The following is a 17,274-nucleotide window of genomic DNA, read 5'->3' on the forward strand; positions in this document are numbered from 1 at the left end:
GGTCTGTTCTACTCTACTCTACTCTGGTCTGTTCTACTCTACTATACTCTACTCTACTATACTCTACTCTACTCTACTCTACTCTGGTCTGTTCTACTCTACTCTACTCTACTCTGGTCTGTTCTACTCTACTCTACTCTACTCTGTTCTACTCTACTCTACTCTACTCTACTCTACTCTACTCTACTCTGGTCTGTTCTACTCTACTCTACTCTACTCTACTCTACTCTACTCTACTCTACTCTACTCTACTCTACTCTGGTCTGTTCTACTCTACTCTACTCTACTCTACTCTACTCTGGTCTGTTCTACTCTACTCTACTCTACTCTACTCTACTCTACTCTACTCTACTCTGGTCTGTTCTACTCTACTCTACTCTACTCTACTCTACTCTACTCTACTCTGCTCTACTCTGGTCTGTAATGCAGTGTTGACGATGTTTGAGGTTCTGCCGGTTAATTGAGTCGGTAATGCAGTGTTGCTTTGCCATTATCACCCACCGCTTGAAGAAACCCTGGTGCAGCTAACAATGAACAATGTGTGTGTGTGTGTGTGTGTGTGTGTGTGTGTGTGTGTGTGCGTTCGTGTGCATGCATGCGTATCCACATGTATAGTCAATAACAGCTCAGCCGTGCGTAATTGAAAGATCGGTGTTGTGATCGTTGGGCGCGCGGCGGGCAGATGATTTGACTGATATTGAAAAGCTTATCGGTGGCGCAACATGCAACTACGGCACAGTGAACGGAGGGAGACAGAGCAGCGCCAGAATAAATGTCTTGTTTCACGGCGGGAAGGCTCGGAGAAACCTCCTCCCGAGTCACCGGTTTACTGATGGTCATGAGGTCTTCCGTCTACATCCCAAACCCCCACCGCACACAGGAAAGGACGTCGTCGTGAATTATTGTGTCTCACATGCTGTTGTTTGTTTCTGATCAAATCATATTTGCTCCTTTTTATTAGAGAGAGAGAAAGAGATTGAGGTAGAAAAAGAGAGGGAGAGAGAAAGAGAAATAGAGAGAGGGATGGAAAGACAGTGAGGGGGAGGGAGGGAGGGAGGGAGGGAGGGAGGGAGGGAGGGAGGGAGGGAGGGAGGGAGGGAGGGAGGGAGGGAGGGAGGGAGGGAGGGAGGGAGGGAGGGAGGGAGGGAGGGAGGGAGGGGAAAGCTAAGTGCCTGTGATGTAGATGAATTGTAAGCTGAAGTTGGTTTTGAGGCGTCAAGAATTGCAAACCCGACCGCGTCATCAGATCGCTGTTGGCCAATATTCAATATGATATAACGGACCACACTAATAAAGAAATGACTCCCCATCCCCCCATATCCCCCCCCCATATTCCCCCCATATCCCCCATATTCCCCCCCATATTCCATTCAAGAACACATATGTTTGTTTCTGTTTAATTAACGAGACTGATTTCTATAAACGACATTGCGCAGCTCAGCGGAGCGTAGGCGGTTATCTCGAGCTGGGTAGAGAGCTGTGCTTTCTCAACCGACCTGAAAAACCAACCGACGTGCCCACTCCAACTCAGATTTGTTAAAATCCTTTTTTTATTTTTTAGGTGACAATGATGTTGGATTATATTAAACTATAACTAGCCATTGACACATATATAAGTTGACCGCGTTGCTCACTTGTTTGTTGGTGAGTTTAGGAGTGAGATATATGTGTGTGTGTGTGTGTGTGTGTAGTGTGTGTGAATGTGAGTGTGTGTGCAACCTATGTGACGGAATCCCCGTCCAGTCTTTAAGGAGCGGAGAGAGAGAGAGGGGAGGTGCGTGGACCGGTCCTCTCTCACTGCGGAACCCCGCGCGCTGAGCTGCCTGGACATTCCAACCTTCTTTTTGTTGGATTCAAATTATGATTATTTTTAAACGAATTTGTATATTTATTTCATTTAATTTTAGTTCATTTTTTTCTCCCGTCCAAACGTTTCTGGTGTGTGTGTGGTAAATCGGGATCACTACCGTGAGGAATTTACCGTTTATCCCGGGGGAAGAAAAACAGGTGGATTAATATATATTTGTGTTTGCGGATGTGAGGCGTTGTGGCTCGCGCGGGGCGCTCAGATGGAGTAGAAGGTTGCGATGTCCTCTCGGCTTCTGGAGCGATGTGGCACAGACAGCAGGTGAGTAACCACATAGATAGATACCCCTCAACGGGGGTTTTATAGATAACAACAACGGGGTTTTTATAGATACCCCTCAACGGGGTTTTTATAGATACCCCTCAACGGGGTTTTTAATTCATCTCCTTTTAAATAACCCATCACTATTTTGAGGTGGAGGGTGGACGAATTCACATTTCAAGCGATACAACTGGACTAGGCGCTGACATGAATGGTATGGGGTTTTTAAATAAAAATATCACCCCCCCCCCACTTGTTCACTCCTAAAGTAGGCTAGAGCGGTGCTCCAAATCTCTGCCCCCCTTCCCCTCAGCCCCTCAGCAGCACCTCGCTGTAGGCTAGGCAGTACCCTGGGCTCGCTGTCTCTCTCTCTGCCCACCAACCTGCGGAATGCCCTACATAACAACATAACAACCAGACACAACCCAGAAAAACGGAGACGTCGTGAGAGGGAATATTTACTAGAGTTACCAGTGTCCCCCGGGGTCTATAGCTCCAACATCAAATCAGACAGTAAGCTATATTAAAACACCCGGGGTACAGATTGTCTGTTTATTTTACCTCCTTGTGTGAGAAGGAAGGTGATTCGTGTTTTAGTTGTGTGAAAGAGAAACACAGTCAGTGTGGAACCGAGGCAAGCCCTTCTACCTACGACGCATTTTAGCGTCCTCTGTTTGGAAACGGAGTCATTCAATCTGGAGAAAACTGGGTAGCCTTGTTTTTTTTTGCGTCTGTCTTGGTAACACAACAACACGGAGTTTCATACAAACACAGCGCGGTGTAATTGACACTGTATAATGTCGTTATTTTTATTTATTTATCGGCAGACCAAGTTTGAACACTTTATTTGTTGGTTTGCTGACGCCGTGAGCACCGGAGCTTCGCGTGGGGGCGGACGGCTGCGGGGCCGTGTATCTATCGTTAAAGATGGTGACTGGGAGACCAAAGGGACCTCAGCCACACCGACTCTACCGCCACAGCTCCGCATGGTGACACTGAAGGTATGTCCGCACTTCCGCCTGCCTGCTGCGGCCCGACAATACAGGAGAGGGATGAGGACTGGATAGTGGGTGTATGTGACAGAGAGAGAGATAGTGTGTTTGCGTGCGCAGGCGAGAGGAGAGGGCTGTGTGTACGTGGCTCTGACTGTGTCCACCGCTAAGCGGAGCTGTTGTATAAACACTGTGTGTGTGTGTCAGCAGAGAGAGTTAGTGACGCTGCCTGATGAGACAAATCATCATGAATTCACATCTAAAAATCCCAGCTTTCAGCTTTAGCGCAACCGAGTCACGTTGTAGAAACACATTCCTCCTCCCCTTCATCACCTCTCCTCCTTCCTCCTCTCCTCCCCTTCATCACCTCTCCTCCTTCCTCCTCTCCTCTCCTCTCCCCTTCACCACCTCTCCTCCCCTTCATCACCTCTCCTCCTTCCTCCTCCTCCTCTCCTCTTTCCTCCTCTCCTCCCCTTCATCACCTCTCCTCCTTCCTCCTCTCCTCCCCTTAATCACCTCTCCTCCTTCCTCCTCTCCGCTCCTCCCCTTAATCACCTCTCCTCCTTCCTCCTCTCCTCTCCTCTCCTCTCCTCTCCTCCTTCCTCCTCTCTGCTCCTCCCCTTAATCACCTCTCCTCCTTCCTCCTCTCCTCCCCTTCATCACCTCTCCTCCTTCCTCCTCTCCTCTCCTCCCCTTCATCACCTCTCCTCCTTCCTCCTCTCCTCTCCCCCTTCATCACCTCTCCTCCTTCCTCCTCTCCTCTCCTCCCCTTCATCACCTCTCCTCCTTCCTCCTCTCCTCTCCTCCCCTTCATCACCTCTCCTCCTTCCTCCTCTCCTCCCCTTCATCACCTCTCCTCCTTCCTCCTCTCCTCCTCCTCCTCCTCCTCTCCTCTCCTATCTTATCTTATCTTATCTTATCTTATCTTATCTTATCTTATCTTATCTTCTCCTCTCCTCTCCTCTCCCCTCCTCTCCCTCCTCTCCTCTCCTCTCCTCTCCTCTCCTCTCCCTCCTCCCTCTCTTCTCCTCTCCTCTCCTCTCCTCTCTCCTCTCCTCTCCTCCTCCTCTCCCTCTCCTCTCCCTCTCCTCTCCTCTCCTCTCCTCTCCTCTCCTATCCTATCTTATCTTCTCTTCTCCTCTCCTCTCCTCTCCTCTCCTCTCCTCTCCTCTCCTCTCCCTCTCCTCTCCTCTCCTCTCCTCTCCTCTCCTCTCCTCTCCTCTCCTCTCCTCTCCTCTCTCAGCGTATGTATGTGTAAGAGGCAGAACACGGAGGGCAGCCTGAGAGGTAAAACTCTACACACACTGTAATGTATGGTGTGTACAGTGCTTGACTTGAACTGAAATAGCTCCAGGTGATGTTTATATTTAGGTGCAGGAACTCCACAATATGTTTGAGATAATATTTTGTAAGAGGTGTAGGAAGTCAAGCTGTAGAAATGTTGAGGTGTCGGTATTCAGTTCTGGTGAGATCCTGCCTAAGTCAAGCACTATGCTTGTATGTAACAGCTGTATCCTATCAACCATGACCAGAGGTTAGAGATTAGACCAGAGGTTAGAGGTTAGACCAGAGGTTAGAGGTTGGACCAGAGGTTAGAGGTTAGACCAGAGGTTAGAGGTTGGACCAGAGGTTAGAGGTTAGACCAGAGGTTAGAGGTTAGACCAGAGGTTAGAGGTTGGACCAGAGGTTAGAGGTTAGACCAGAGGTTAGAGGTTAGACCAGAGGTTAGAGGTTAGACCAGAGGTTAGAGGTTAGACCAGAGGTTAGAGGTTGGACCAGAGGTTAGAGGTTAGACCAGAGGTTGGACGTTAGACCAGAGGTTGGACCAGAGGTTAGACCAGAGGTTAGAGATTAGACCAGAGGTTAGAGGTTAGACCAGAGTTTGGACCAGAGGTTAGAGGTTAGACCAGAGGTTGGACCAGAGGTTAGAGGTTAGACCAGAGGTTAGACCAGAGGTTAGAGGTTAGACCAGAGGTTAGAGATTAGACCAGAGGTTAGAGGTTAGACCAGAGGTTGGATGTTAGACCAGAGGTTGGACCAGAGTTTAGACCAGAGGTTAGAGGTTAGACCAGAGGTTAGAGGTTAGACCAGAGGTTGGACCAGAGGTTAGAGGTTGGACCAGAGGTTAGAGGTTAGACCAGAGGTTAGAGGTTAGACCAGAGGTTGGACCAGAGGTTAGAGGTTAGACCAGAGGTTAGAGCAGAGGTTGGAGGTTAGACCAGAGGTTGGAGGCGGCTAGACCAGAGGTTGGAGGTTAGACCAGAGGTTGGAGGTTAGACCAGAGGTTAGAGGTTAGATTAGGGGTTATAGCAGAGGTTAGAGGTTAGACCAGGGGTTAGAGGTTAGACCAGAGGTTAGAGGTTAGACCAGAGGTTAGAGGTTAGACCAGGGGTTAGAGGTTAGACCAGAGATTAGACGAGAGGTCAGAGGTTAGACAGGGAATTAGTAGCTGGTTGAAATAGAACCTAAACTAGATTCATCCGTGGCACCTTTTAGATCAGGGGTAGAAAACTAGATTCATCCATGGGCAGGTTTTACATCAGGGGTAGAAAACTAGATTCAGATCTTTCGCCAGACCTCACGGTCAGGAGGACGGAACATAATTATAATAATATGTACACAGCAAATTGACGCCCAATAAGAGGATCTATTTCAAAATAACAATAATTTCATCCCTTGATGACGCTGAGACACCATGACATCACAGGTTTTAATGGGAAAACTGTACGTTGTTTTTAAAGTCTTTTTTTGACCCCAAACTAAAATCCTGTGTTGCTGACCCCTGTCTGACCCCTGTCGGACCCCTGTCAAAACCCCTGTCTGACCCCTGTCGCACCCCTGTCTGACCCCTGTCTGACCCCTGTCGGACCCCTGTCGGACCCTGTGTCGGAACCCTGGTCTGATTCCCCTGTCTGACCCTGTCGGAGCTGTGTGACCCCTGTCGGACCCCTGTCGGACCCCTGTCAAAACCCCTGTCTGACCCCCTGTCGGATCCCCTGTCTGACCCCTGTCTGACCCCTGTCGGACCCCTGTCAAAACCCCTGTCTGACCCCTGTCTGACCCCTGTCGGACCCCTGTCGGACCCCTGTCGGACCCCTGTCTTACATGCTGATTTAAACAGCTGGTCTATTCTCACTGCTCACATCCTGTGTGTGTGTAGCTGTGTGTTTAGCTGTGTGTTTAGCTGTGTGTGTGTAGCTGTGTGTTTAGCTGTGTGTGTGTAGATATGTGTGTAGCTGTGTGTGTGTGTGTAGATATGTGTGTAGCTGTGTGTGTGTGTAGATGTGTGTAGCTGTGTGTGTGTGTGTGTATATATGTGTGTAGCTGTGTGTGTGTAGTCAAGCAGTCAAATCTCTCCTTTCCTCCTTCCCCCTCCCTCACCCCTAACCCCAACCAACCATCCCCTCCTCTTGTCTACTCTTCTTCCACACACACACACACACACACACACACACACACACACACACACACACACACACACACACACACACACACACACACACACACACACACACACACACACAACCCCAAAGTGGCAGAAGTGACTGTTTTGTAGATTACTGAAGTATTTATGTGGAAAAAGCCACTAGGCTCTTTAACCAGCTGCTGCTCTGCTCTGCTTGGTGGGGGGACTGACTGGGGAACAGACTGGAATAAAACACACATTTACACACACACATATATAGACACACACACATACAGACACATACGCACCCACACACACACATAGAGACACAGACACACACACATAGAGGTATCATCATGCCCATTGAAACTAAACTGAGGTGCCACATTTATAATCTTTGGGAAATATACAAGACATGCAGAACATCATAAAGATATTGAATTAGCCGTCAGTTCCCCCTCATCACACTGAGACAGCAGCTGGTTCCTGTCTTCAGTAGTCCAATACCAAGGGACGTTGTGGTTCCTGTCTTCAGTAGTCCAATACCAAGGGACGTTGTGGTTCCTGTCTTCAGTGGTCCAATACCAAGGGAAGTTGTGGTTCCTGTCTTCAGTGGTCCAAGGCCAAGGGAAGTTGTGGTTCCTGTCTTCAGTGGTCCAATGCCAAGGGAAGTTGTGGTTCCTGTCTTCAGTGGTCCAAGGGCAAGGGAAGTTGTGGTTCCTGTCTTCAGTGGTCCAAGGCCAAGGGAAGTTGTGGTTCCTGTCTTCAGTGGTCCAATGCCAAGGGAAGTTGTGGTTCCTGTCTTCAGTGGTCCAAGGCCAAGGGAAGTTGTGGTTCCTGTCTTCAGTGGTCCAAGGCCAAGGGAAGTTGTGGTTCCTGTCTTCAGTGGTCCAAGGCCAAGGGAAGTTGTGTTTCCTGTCTTCAGTGGTCCAATGCGAAGGGAAGTTGTGGTTCCTGTCTTCAGTGGTCCAAGGCCAAGGGAAGTTGTGGTTCCTGTCTTCAGTGGTCCAATACCAAGGGAAGTTGTGGGTCCTGTCTTCAGTGGTCCAATACCAAGGGAAGTTGTGGTTCCTGTCTTCAGTGGTCCAATACCAAGGGAAGTTGTGGTAACTGTCTTCAGTGGTCCAATGCCAAGGGAAGTTGTGGTTCCTGTCTTCAGTGGTCCAATACCAAGGGACGTTGTGGTTCCTGTCTTCAGTGGTCCAAGGCCAAGAGACGTTGTGGTTCCTGTCTTCAGTGGTCCAAGGCCAAGGGAAGTTGTGGTTCCTGTCTTCAGTGGTCCAAGGCCAAGGGAAGTTGTGGTTCCTGTCTTCAGTGGTCCAATGCCAAGGGAAGTTGTGGTTCCTGTCTTCAGTGGTCCAATGCCAAGGGAAGTTGTGGTTCCTGTCTTCAGTGGTCCAATACCAAGGGAAGTTGTGGTTCCTGTCTTCAGTGGTCCAATGCCAAGGGAAGTTGTGGTTCCTGTCTTCAGTGGTCCAAGGCCAAGGGAAGTTGTGGTTCCTGTCTTCAGTGGTCCAATGCCAAGGGAAGTTGTGGTTCCTGTCTTCAGTGGTCCAATACCAAGGGAAGTTGTGGTTCCTGTCTTCAGTGGTCCAATGCCAAGGGAAGTTGTGGTTCCTGTCTTCAGTGGTCCAAGGCCAAGGGAAGTTGTGGTTCCTGTTTTCAGTGGTCCAATGCCAAGGGAAGATGTGGTTCCTGTTTTCAGTGGTCCAATGCCAAGGGAAGAGGTGGTTCCTGTCTTCAGTGGTCCAATACCAAGGGAAGATGTGGTTCCTGTCTTCAGTGGTCCAATACCAAGGGAAGAGGTGGTTCCTGTCTTCAGTGGTCCAATGCCAAGGGAAGTTGTGGTTCCTGTCTTCAGTGGTCCAATACCAAGGGAAGAGGTGGTTCCTGTCTTCAGTGGTCCAATACCAAGGGAAGAGGTGGTTCCTGTCTTCAGTGGTCCAATACCAAGGGAAGATGTGGTTCCTGTCTTCAGTGGTCCAATACCAAGGGAAGAGGTGGTTCCTGTCTTCAGTGGTCCAATGCCAAGGGAAGTTGTGGTTCCTGTCTTCAGTGGTCCAATACCAAGGGAAGATGTGGTTCCTGTCTTCAGTGGTCCAATGCCAAGGGAAGATGTGGTTCCTGTCTTCAGTGTTAGCTCTCCGTGTACATCCAAGGGCCAGCCGTGCTGCCCTGTTCTGAGTCAACTGTAATTTTCCGAAGTCCCTCTTTGTGGCACCTGACTGAACACTAGTCCAGGTGCGACAAAACCAGGGCCTGTAGGACCTGCCTTGTTGATAGTGCTGTTAAGAATGTAGAAACTAGGGCCTGTTGGACCTGCCTTGTTGATAGTGTTGTTAAGAAGGTAGAAACTAGGGCCTGTAGGACCTGCCTTGTTGATAGTGCTGTTAAGAAGGCAGAAACTAGGACCTGCCTTGTTGATAGTGCTGTTAAAGAAGGCAGAAACTAGGACCTGCCTTGTTGATAGTGTTGTTTAAGAAGTTGGAAACTAGGGCCTGTAGGACCTGCCTTGTTGATAGTGCTGTTAAGAAGGTAGAAACTAGGACCTGCCTTGTTGATAGTGTTGTTTAAGAAGGTGGAAACTAGGGCCTGTAGGACCTGCCTTGTTGATAGTATTGTTAAGAAGGTTGAAACTAGGGCCTGTAGGACCTGCCTTGTTGATAGTGTTGTTTAAGAAGGTGGAAACTAGGGCCTGTAGGACCTGCCTTGTTGATAGTATTGTTAAGAAGGTAGAAACTAGGGCCTGTAGGACCTGCCTTGTTGATAGTGTTGTTTAAGAATGTGGAAACTAGGGCCTGTAGGACCTGCCTTGTTGATAGTGTTGTTAAGAAGGTAGAAACTAGGGCCTGTAGGACCTGCCTTGTTGATAGTGTTGTTAAGAAGGTAGAAACTAGGGCCTGTAGGACCTGCCTTGTTGATAGTGTTGAACCTGTTAGGGAGGCTGCGAATTTTTGCAGCTTTTTGTTAAAAATCGCGCAACATTTCAGCGCCCTGCTACTCATGCCAGGAATATAGTATATGCATATGATTAGTATGTGTGGATAGAAAACACTCAGACGTTTCTAAAACTGGTTAAATCACGGCTGTGACTATAACAGAACGTGCGTTTCATCGAAAAGTGCAGGAAAATCTGATCACTGAAAATGGAAATAAATATCCATGCGCCACTTCCAGGAATTGTTAAAGGTGAACCGTATTAAATGAGGCCGAGGTTGCAGTACCTACAGCTTCCACACAATGTCTAGAGTCTTGTCATTTGCTTAGGCTTTGATTCTTGGTCAAACCGACCCAAGGGAACCGATTCCCTCCGGCCTCAAACAGGATGTTTTGGTTGAGTTTTTTCCGGGCATTTTGTCCAGACGGTCACCTATAGAATTTACATCGCCTCCTGATGAATTTTATCGCTTATTAACGTGTACTAATACCTAAAGTTGCATTACAAAAGTATTTCGAAGTGTTTTGTGAAAGTTTATCGTCGACTTTTTTAATTTTTAAAAATGATGTTGCGTTATCAAACTCAGTTTTTTCCTTGATTACACAGTCTTCATAGATCGATATCTAGGCTATATATGGACCGATTTAATCGAAAAAAAAGACCCAAATAAATGTTTATGGGACATCTAGGAGTGCCAAGAAAGAAGCTTGTCAAAGGTAATGAATGTTTTATATTTTATTTCTGCGTTTTGGGTAGCGCCGGCTACCGCAAAATCTGTCATGTTAGCTGACGTTGCAGTATTTTGGGGTACATGCTATCAGATAATAGCTTCTCATGCTTTCGCCGAAAAGCATTTTACAAATCTGACTTGGTGGATAGATTCACAACGAGTGTAGCTTTAATTCACTACCTTGAATGTGTATTTTAATGAAAGTTTAATGAAATTATGAGTTTTATCAAAAACTATTGGTGGCGCTCTGAAATCCGCTGAGTGTTGTTCCTGCATGGGAACAGTATTCTGCGTCATCCTTAAGAAGTTTAAGAAGGTAGAAACTAGGGCCTGTAGGACCTGCCTTGTTGATAGTGTTGTTAAGAAGGTGGAAACTAGGGCCTGTAGGACCTGCCTTGTTGATAGTGTTGTTAAGAAGGTGGAAACTAGGGCCTGTAGGACCTGCCTTGTTGATAGTGTTGTTAAGAAGGTAGAAACTAGGGCCTGTAGGACCTGCCTTGTTGATAGTTGTAACGGTTTTCTAGTGGTGATGAAGGAGAGTCGGACCAAACTGCAGCGTGTCGATTGCGATCCATATTTATTAAACAAAACGTAAACACGACTAAACACTAAACACGACTAAACACTAAACACTACAAAACAATAAACGTAATGAAAACCGAAAACAGCCTATCTAGTGCAAACTAACAGAGAGTACAAGTAAGACACTAAGGACAATCACCCACGACAAACTCAAAGAATATGGCTGCCTAAATATGGTTCCCAATCAGAGACAACGATAAGCACCTGCCTCTGATTGAGAACCACTCCAGACAGCCATAGACCTTGCTAGACAACCCACTAAGCTACAATCCCAATACCACCACCAAAACCCCAAGACAAACACACCACAATTACAAAAACCCCATGCCACACCCTGGCCTGACCAAATACATAAAGATAAACACAAAATACTTTGACCAGGGCGTGACAGAACCCCCCTAAGGTGCGGACTCCCGAACGCACCTCAAAACAATAGGGAGGGTCCGGGTGGGCGTCTGTCCATGGTGGCGGCTCCGGCGCGGGACGTGGACCCCACTCCTTTAATGTCTTAGTCCCCTCTCCCTTCGTCCCTGGATAGTCCACCCTCGCCGCCGACCATGGCCTAGTAGTCCCCACCCAGAACCCCACTGGACTGAGGAGCAGATCGGGACTGAAGGACAGCTCGGGACCGAGGCAGCTCGGGACTGAGGGGAAGCTCGGGAGTGAGAGAAAGCTCAGGAGTGAGAGGAAGCTCAGGAGTGAGAGGAAGCTCAGGAGTGAGAGGAAGCTCAGGAGTGAGAGGAAGCTCAGGAGTGAGAGGAAGCTCAGGAGTAAGAGGAAGCTCAGGCAGGTAGATAGATCTACCAGCTCCTGGCTGGCTGGTGGTTTCAGCAGATCCTGGCTGACTGGCAGATCCTGGCTGACTGGCAGATCCTGGCTGACTGGCAGATCTGGAAGAGTCTGGTTGACTGGCAGATCTGGAAGAGTCTGGTTGACTGGCAGATCTGGAAGAAGAGTCTGGTTGACTGGCAGATCTGGAAGAGTCTGGTTGACTGGCAGATCTGGAAGAGTCTGGCTGACTGGCAGATCTGGAAGAGTCTGGCTGACTGGCAGATCTGGCGGCGCTGGGCAGACTGGCGGCGCTGGGCAGACTGGCGGCGCTGGGCAGACTGGCGGCGCTGGGCAGACAGGCGCTGGGCAGACTGGCGATGCTGGGCAGACTGGCGGCGCTGGGCAGACTGGCGGCGCTGGGCAGACTGGCGGCGCTGGGCAGACTGGCGGTGCTGGGCAGACTGACGACGCTGGGCAGACTGACGACGCTGGGCAGACTGGCGATGCTGGGCAGACTGGCGATGCTGGGCAGACTGACGGCGCTGGGCAGACTGGCGACGCTGGGCAGACTGGGGGCACTGGCGGCGCTGGGCAGACTGGCGGCACTAGCTGCTCCATATAGGCTGACAGCTCTGGCGGCTTCTTACAGACTGACCGCTCTGGCGGCTCCGTGCTGACTGGCAGCTCCTTGCAGACTGGCAGCTCCTTACAGACTGACAGCTCCGTGCAGACTGACAGCTCCGTGCAGACTGACAGCTCCTTGCAGACTGGCAGCTCCATGCAGACTGGCTGCTCCATGCAGACTGGCAGCTCCATGCAGACTGGCTGCTCTATGCAGACTGACAGCTCTGGCTGCTTCATGCAGACTGACATCTCTGGCTGCTCCATGTAGACTGGCTGCTTCATGCAGACTGGCAGCTCGGGCTGCTTCATGTAGACTGACAGCTCTGGCTGCTCCATGCGGACTGACAGCTCTGGCTGCTCCATGTAGACTGACTGCTTCATGCAGACTGGCAGCTCGGGCTGCTTCATGTAGACTGACAGCTCTGGCTGCTCCATGCAGACTGACAGCTCTGACTGTTCCATGCAGACTGACAGCTCTGGCTGCTTCATGCAGACTGGCAGCTCTGGCTGCTCCATGTAGACTGGCTGCTTCATGCAGACTGGCAGCTCGGGCTGCTTCATGTAGACTGACAGCTCTGGCTGCTCCTTGCAGACTGGCAGCTCCATGCAGACTGGCAGCTCTGGCTGCTCCATGCAGACTGACAGCTCTGGCTGCTTCATGCAGACTGGCAGCTCTGGCTGCTCCATGCAGACTGGCAGCTCTGGCTGCTCCATGCAGACTGACAGCTCTGGCTGCTCCATGCAGACTGGCTGCTTCATGCAGACTGGCAGCTCTGGCTGCTCCATGCAGACTGACAGCTCTGGCTGCTCCATGCAGACTGACAGCTCTGGCTGCTCCTTGCAGACTGGCAGCTCTGGCTGCTCCATGCAGACTGACAGCTCTGGCTGCTCCATGCAGACTGACATCTCTGGCTGCTCCATGCAGACTGACAGCTCTGGCTGCTCCATGCAGACTGACAGCTCTGGCTGCTCCATGCAGACTGACAGCTCTGGCTGCTCTATGCGGACTGACAGCTCTGGCTGCTCTATGCGGACTGACAGCTCTGGCTGCTCCATGCAGGCTGGCAGCTCTGGCTTCTCCATGCAGGCTGGCAGCTCTGGCTGCGCTGAACAGGCGGGAGACTCCGGCAGCGTAGGAGAGGAGAAAGGCTCTGGCTGCGCTAAACAGGCGGGAGGCTCCGGCAGCTCTGGCTGCGCTGAACAGGCGGGAGGATCCGGCAGCGCTGTAGAGGAGAAGGCTCTGGCTGCGCTGAACAGGCGGGAGACTCCAGCAGCGCAGGAGAGGAGAAAAGCGCTGGCTGCGCTGAACAGGCGAGGCACACTGAAGGCCTGGTGCGTGGTGCTGGAACTGGTGGTACTGGATCGAGGACACGCACAGGAAGCCTGGAGCGGGGAGCTGCTACCGGAGGACTGGAGTGTGGAGGTGGCACAGGATGGGCTAGACCGTGAAGGCGTACTGGAGATCTTGAGAGCAGTGTTGGCACAGGATGTGCAAGGCTAGGGATGTGCACAGGAGGCCTGGTGCGTGAGGCTGGCACCAACTTCACCAGCCGACTAACACGCACCTCAGAACGAGTATGGAGCGCTAACCCAGGTGCCATCAAATCCCCAACACGTTCCGTCGGGCGAATTCCATGCAAAAAGCACCAACACAGCAACTCCCTCATTTCTCTCTCCTCCAATTTCCCCATTAACTCCTTCACAGTCTCTGGTTCTGGTCTCCTCCTTGGCTCCTCACGATAAACAGGGAGAGTTGGCTCAGGTCTGACTCCTGACTCTGCCACACTCTCCCTGAGCCCCCCAAGAAATTTTTGGGGCTTCCATCCGCTACGCCGTGCTGCCTCCTCATATCTGCGCCTCTCAGCTTTCGCCGCCTCCAGTTCTTCCTTGGGGCGGCGATATTCTCCAGGCTGAGCCCAGGGTCCTTTACCGTCCAGTTCTTCCTCCCATGTCCATTTCTCCAGGTGGTGCAGCCTCTCCCACTGCAGCTGCTGCTGCTCCTGCTGCTGCTGCCTCTGTTGCCTCTCCTGTGGTTCCTGCCTGTTAACACGCTGCTTGGTCCGTTGGTGGTGGGTGATTCTGTAACGGTTTTCTAGTGGTGATGAAGGAGAGTCGGACCAAACTGCAGCGTGTCGATTGCGATCCATATTTATTAAACAAAACGTAAACACGACTAAACACTAAACACGACTAAACACTAAACACTACAAAACAATAAACGTAATGAAAACCGAAAACAGCCTATCTAGTGCAAACTAACAGAGAGTACAAGTAAGACACTAAGGACAATCACCCACGACAAACTCAAAGAATATGGCTGCCTAAATATGGTTCCCAATCAGAGACAACGATAAGTACCTGCCTCTGATTGAGAACCACTCCAGACAGCCATAGACCTTGCTAGACAACCCACTAAGCTACAATCCCAATACCACCACCAAAACCCCAAGACAAACACACCACAATTACAAAAACCCCATGCCACACCCTGGCCTGACCAAATACATAAAGATAAACACAAAATACTTTGACCAGGGCGTGACAATAGTGTTGTTAAGAAGATAGAAACTAGGGCCTGTTGGACCTGCCTTGTTGATAGTATTGTTAAGAAGGTAGAAACTAGGACCTGCCTTGTTGATAGTGTTGTGAAGAAGGTAGAAACTAGGGCCTGTAGGACCTGCCTTGTTGATAGTGCTGTCTAGAAGGTAGAAACTAGGGCCTGTAGGACCTGCCTTGTTGATCGTGTTGTTAAGAAGGTAGAAACTAGGGCCTGAAGGACCTGCCTTGTTGATAGTATTGTTAAGAAGGTAGAAACTAGGACCTGCCTTGTTGATAGTGTTGTGAAGAAGGTAGAGCAGCGCTTTATTATGGACAGACTTCTTCCCATCTGAGCTATTGTTGTATCAACATGTTTTCACCATGACAGTTTTACAATCCAGGGTTACTCCAAGCAGTTCAGTCACCTCAACTTGCTCAATTTCAATTTCCCCATTATTCATTACAAGATTTAGTTGAGATTTTGTCTCTTATCCTCAGTAATTTTCTATCCAAGTTGTCAGACCCCTGTGGCTTGACATTGTTGATACACCACAATAATTGTTTCAACTATTCTACACTCACTTTTACAGAATTCTAAATTACAATGCTTGTCTTTCATAAGTTGATCAGATATAATTGAGTGTGTAGTGTCAGCGTTTGTTGCTGGCATGTCAAGCCTTAGTTTGCTAATCTTGCCAATGAACAAAAAGCATTAAAGTAGTTGGCAATATTCAGTGTGTTTTTGTGATGAATGAGCCACATCTGATTCAATGATGAAGCTGAATTTGCCTTTTTTGTTGTTGCCCAAAACTTCATTTAAGGTTTAAGCTCCAAAGCTTTTTAGTATAATTTATCTTTGTTTCATAGTCACATGATTTCTCAATCTGACCTTTGCCAATCGGTAGTGCAGCCAGACCTATCTGTCATTCCTTTTCCCTCATCCTTCTCAACCATAAAAAATGTTTCTATTCCTCATCAATCCACGTGGATTTAACAGTTTCTACAGTCATTTTCTTAATAGCTCATTAGTAACTGGGATAAGCAATTTCATAGATGTGTCAAGTGCAGCGTCTGGTCGCTCGTCATTACACACCATGGACCAACAAATACTATTTACATCATCAACATATGAATCACCACAAACAATTGTATGATCTCTTATATAGAACATTAGGCCCAGCCTTTGGAACGGTGGTTTTCCTAGACATGGCTACTATATTGTGATCACTACATCTGGTGGATCTGGATACTGCTTTAAAACCCATTCCTGCAGCATGAGTAAAGATATGATCAAACCATGTTGATGATTTCATTCCTCTACTGTTTTTCACTACCCTGGTAGGTTGATTGATAACCTGAACCAGGTTGCCGGCACTGGTTACAGTTTGAAGCTTCCTCTTGAATAGGCAGTTTGATGAGAGCCAGTCGTTATTTAAATCACCCAGAAAATATACTTCTCTGTTGATTTCACAAACATTATCAGGCATTTCACACATATTATCCAGATACTGACTGTTAACACTTGGTCTATAGCAGCTTCCCACCAGAATGGGCTTTAGGTGAGGCAGATGAACCTGTAGCCATATTACTTCAACAGTATTTAACATGTGATCATCTCTAATCTTTACAGGAATGTGGTTCTGAATATAAACAGCAACACCTCCACCTTTGGCATTTCTGTCTTTTCTGTAGATGTTATAACCTTGTATTTCTACCACTGTATCATCTCAGTGAGTTTCAGAGATAGTCAGAATATGAATGTCATCTGTTACAAGCAAGTTATTGACTTTATGAGCCTTGTATCTTAAGCTACATATGTTAACATGGGATATTATTTTTAGCACTTTTCTGGGATGCTTGCTTGTTTTCATTGCTTTATTGGGAAGCTTAACAGAAGTAGACAGGCTCATGTTATTTATGTTATTTATGTTAGTGCAGGTTGAGCTGCACACAGTGAACTTCCTACTCAGTACACACTACATCAGTGCTAACAGTATAACTCTGGTTCATAGGCACATGATTACTGCACACAATAGCTGTAGGATCAGCAGAGGCATTCAGGTCAGTTAGAGGGACATAAATTAGGTTACTTACATTGTGTCTTCCAATGCCCCTGGTGTAATGTACATTTGCTGAAGCATTGTGACAAGTCAGTGACACAATGGTAGAGGATTAACTGAGCTGGGCCATTGATAATTCATTGTCTCAACCTTATAATGGGCTTGAGACTGGGTGGTTATAATGGGCTTGAGACTGGGTGGTTATAATGGGCTTGAGACTGGGTGGTTATAATGGGCTTGAGACTGGGTGGTTATAATGGGCTTGAGACTGGGTGGTTATAATGGGTTATAAGACTGAGGGTGGTTATAATGGGCTTGAGACTGGGTGGTTATAATGGGCTTGAGACTGGGTGGTTATAATGGGCTTGAGACTGGGTGGTTATAATGGGCTTGAGACTGGGTGGTTATAATGGGCTTGAGACTGGGTGGTCATAATGGGCTTGAGACTGGGTGGTCATAATGGGCTTGAGACTGGGTGGTTATAATGGGCTTGAGACTGGGTGGT

The 17,274-nt window shown here is 48.7% G+C and overlaps 1 protein-coding gene across 1 annotated transcript in view; it reads left to right on the forward strand.

Moving 5' to 3' along the window:
• Positions 1 to 1,934: 1,934 nt before the first annotated feature.
• Positions 1,935 to 17,274, forward strand: part of LOC121845900 (glutamate receptor ionotropic, NMDA 2A-like) — a 189,562-nt gene continuing 174,222 nt past the window's right edge. Inside the window, exons 1-2 of the mRNA XM_042318118.1 lie at positions 1,935 to 2,128; positions 2,956 to 3,129. Coding sequence (XP_042174052.1) covers positions 2,111 to 2,128; positions 2,956 to 3,129 — 192 coding nt within the window. The 5' untranslated portion in view covers positions 1,935 to 2,110. The remainder of the gene's footprint in view (positions 2,129 to 2,955; positions 3,130 to 17,274) is intronic.

Source organism: Oncorhynchus tshawytscha, unplaced genomic scaffold, assembly GCF_018296145.1.
Source record: "Oncorhynchus tshawytscha isolate Ot180627B unplaced genomic scaffold, Otsh_v2.0 Un_contig_1282_pilon_pilon, whole genome shotgun sequence".
Taxonomy (NCBI): Eukaryota; Metazoa; Chordata; class Actinopteri; order Salmoniformes; family Salmonidae; genus Oncorhynchus; species Oncorhynchus tshawytscha.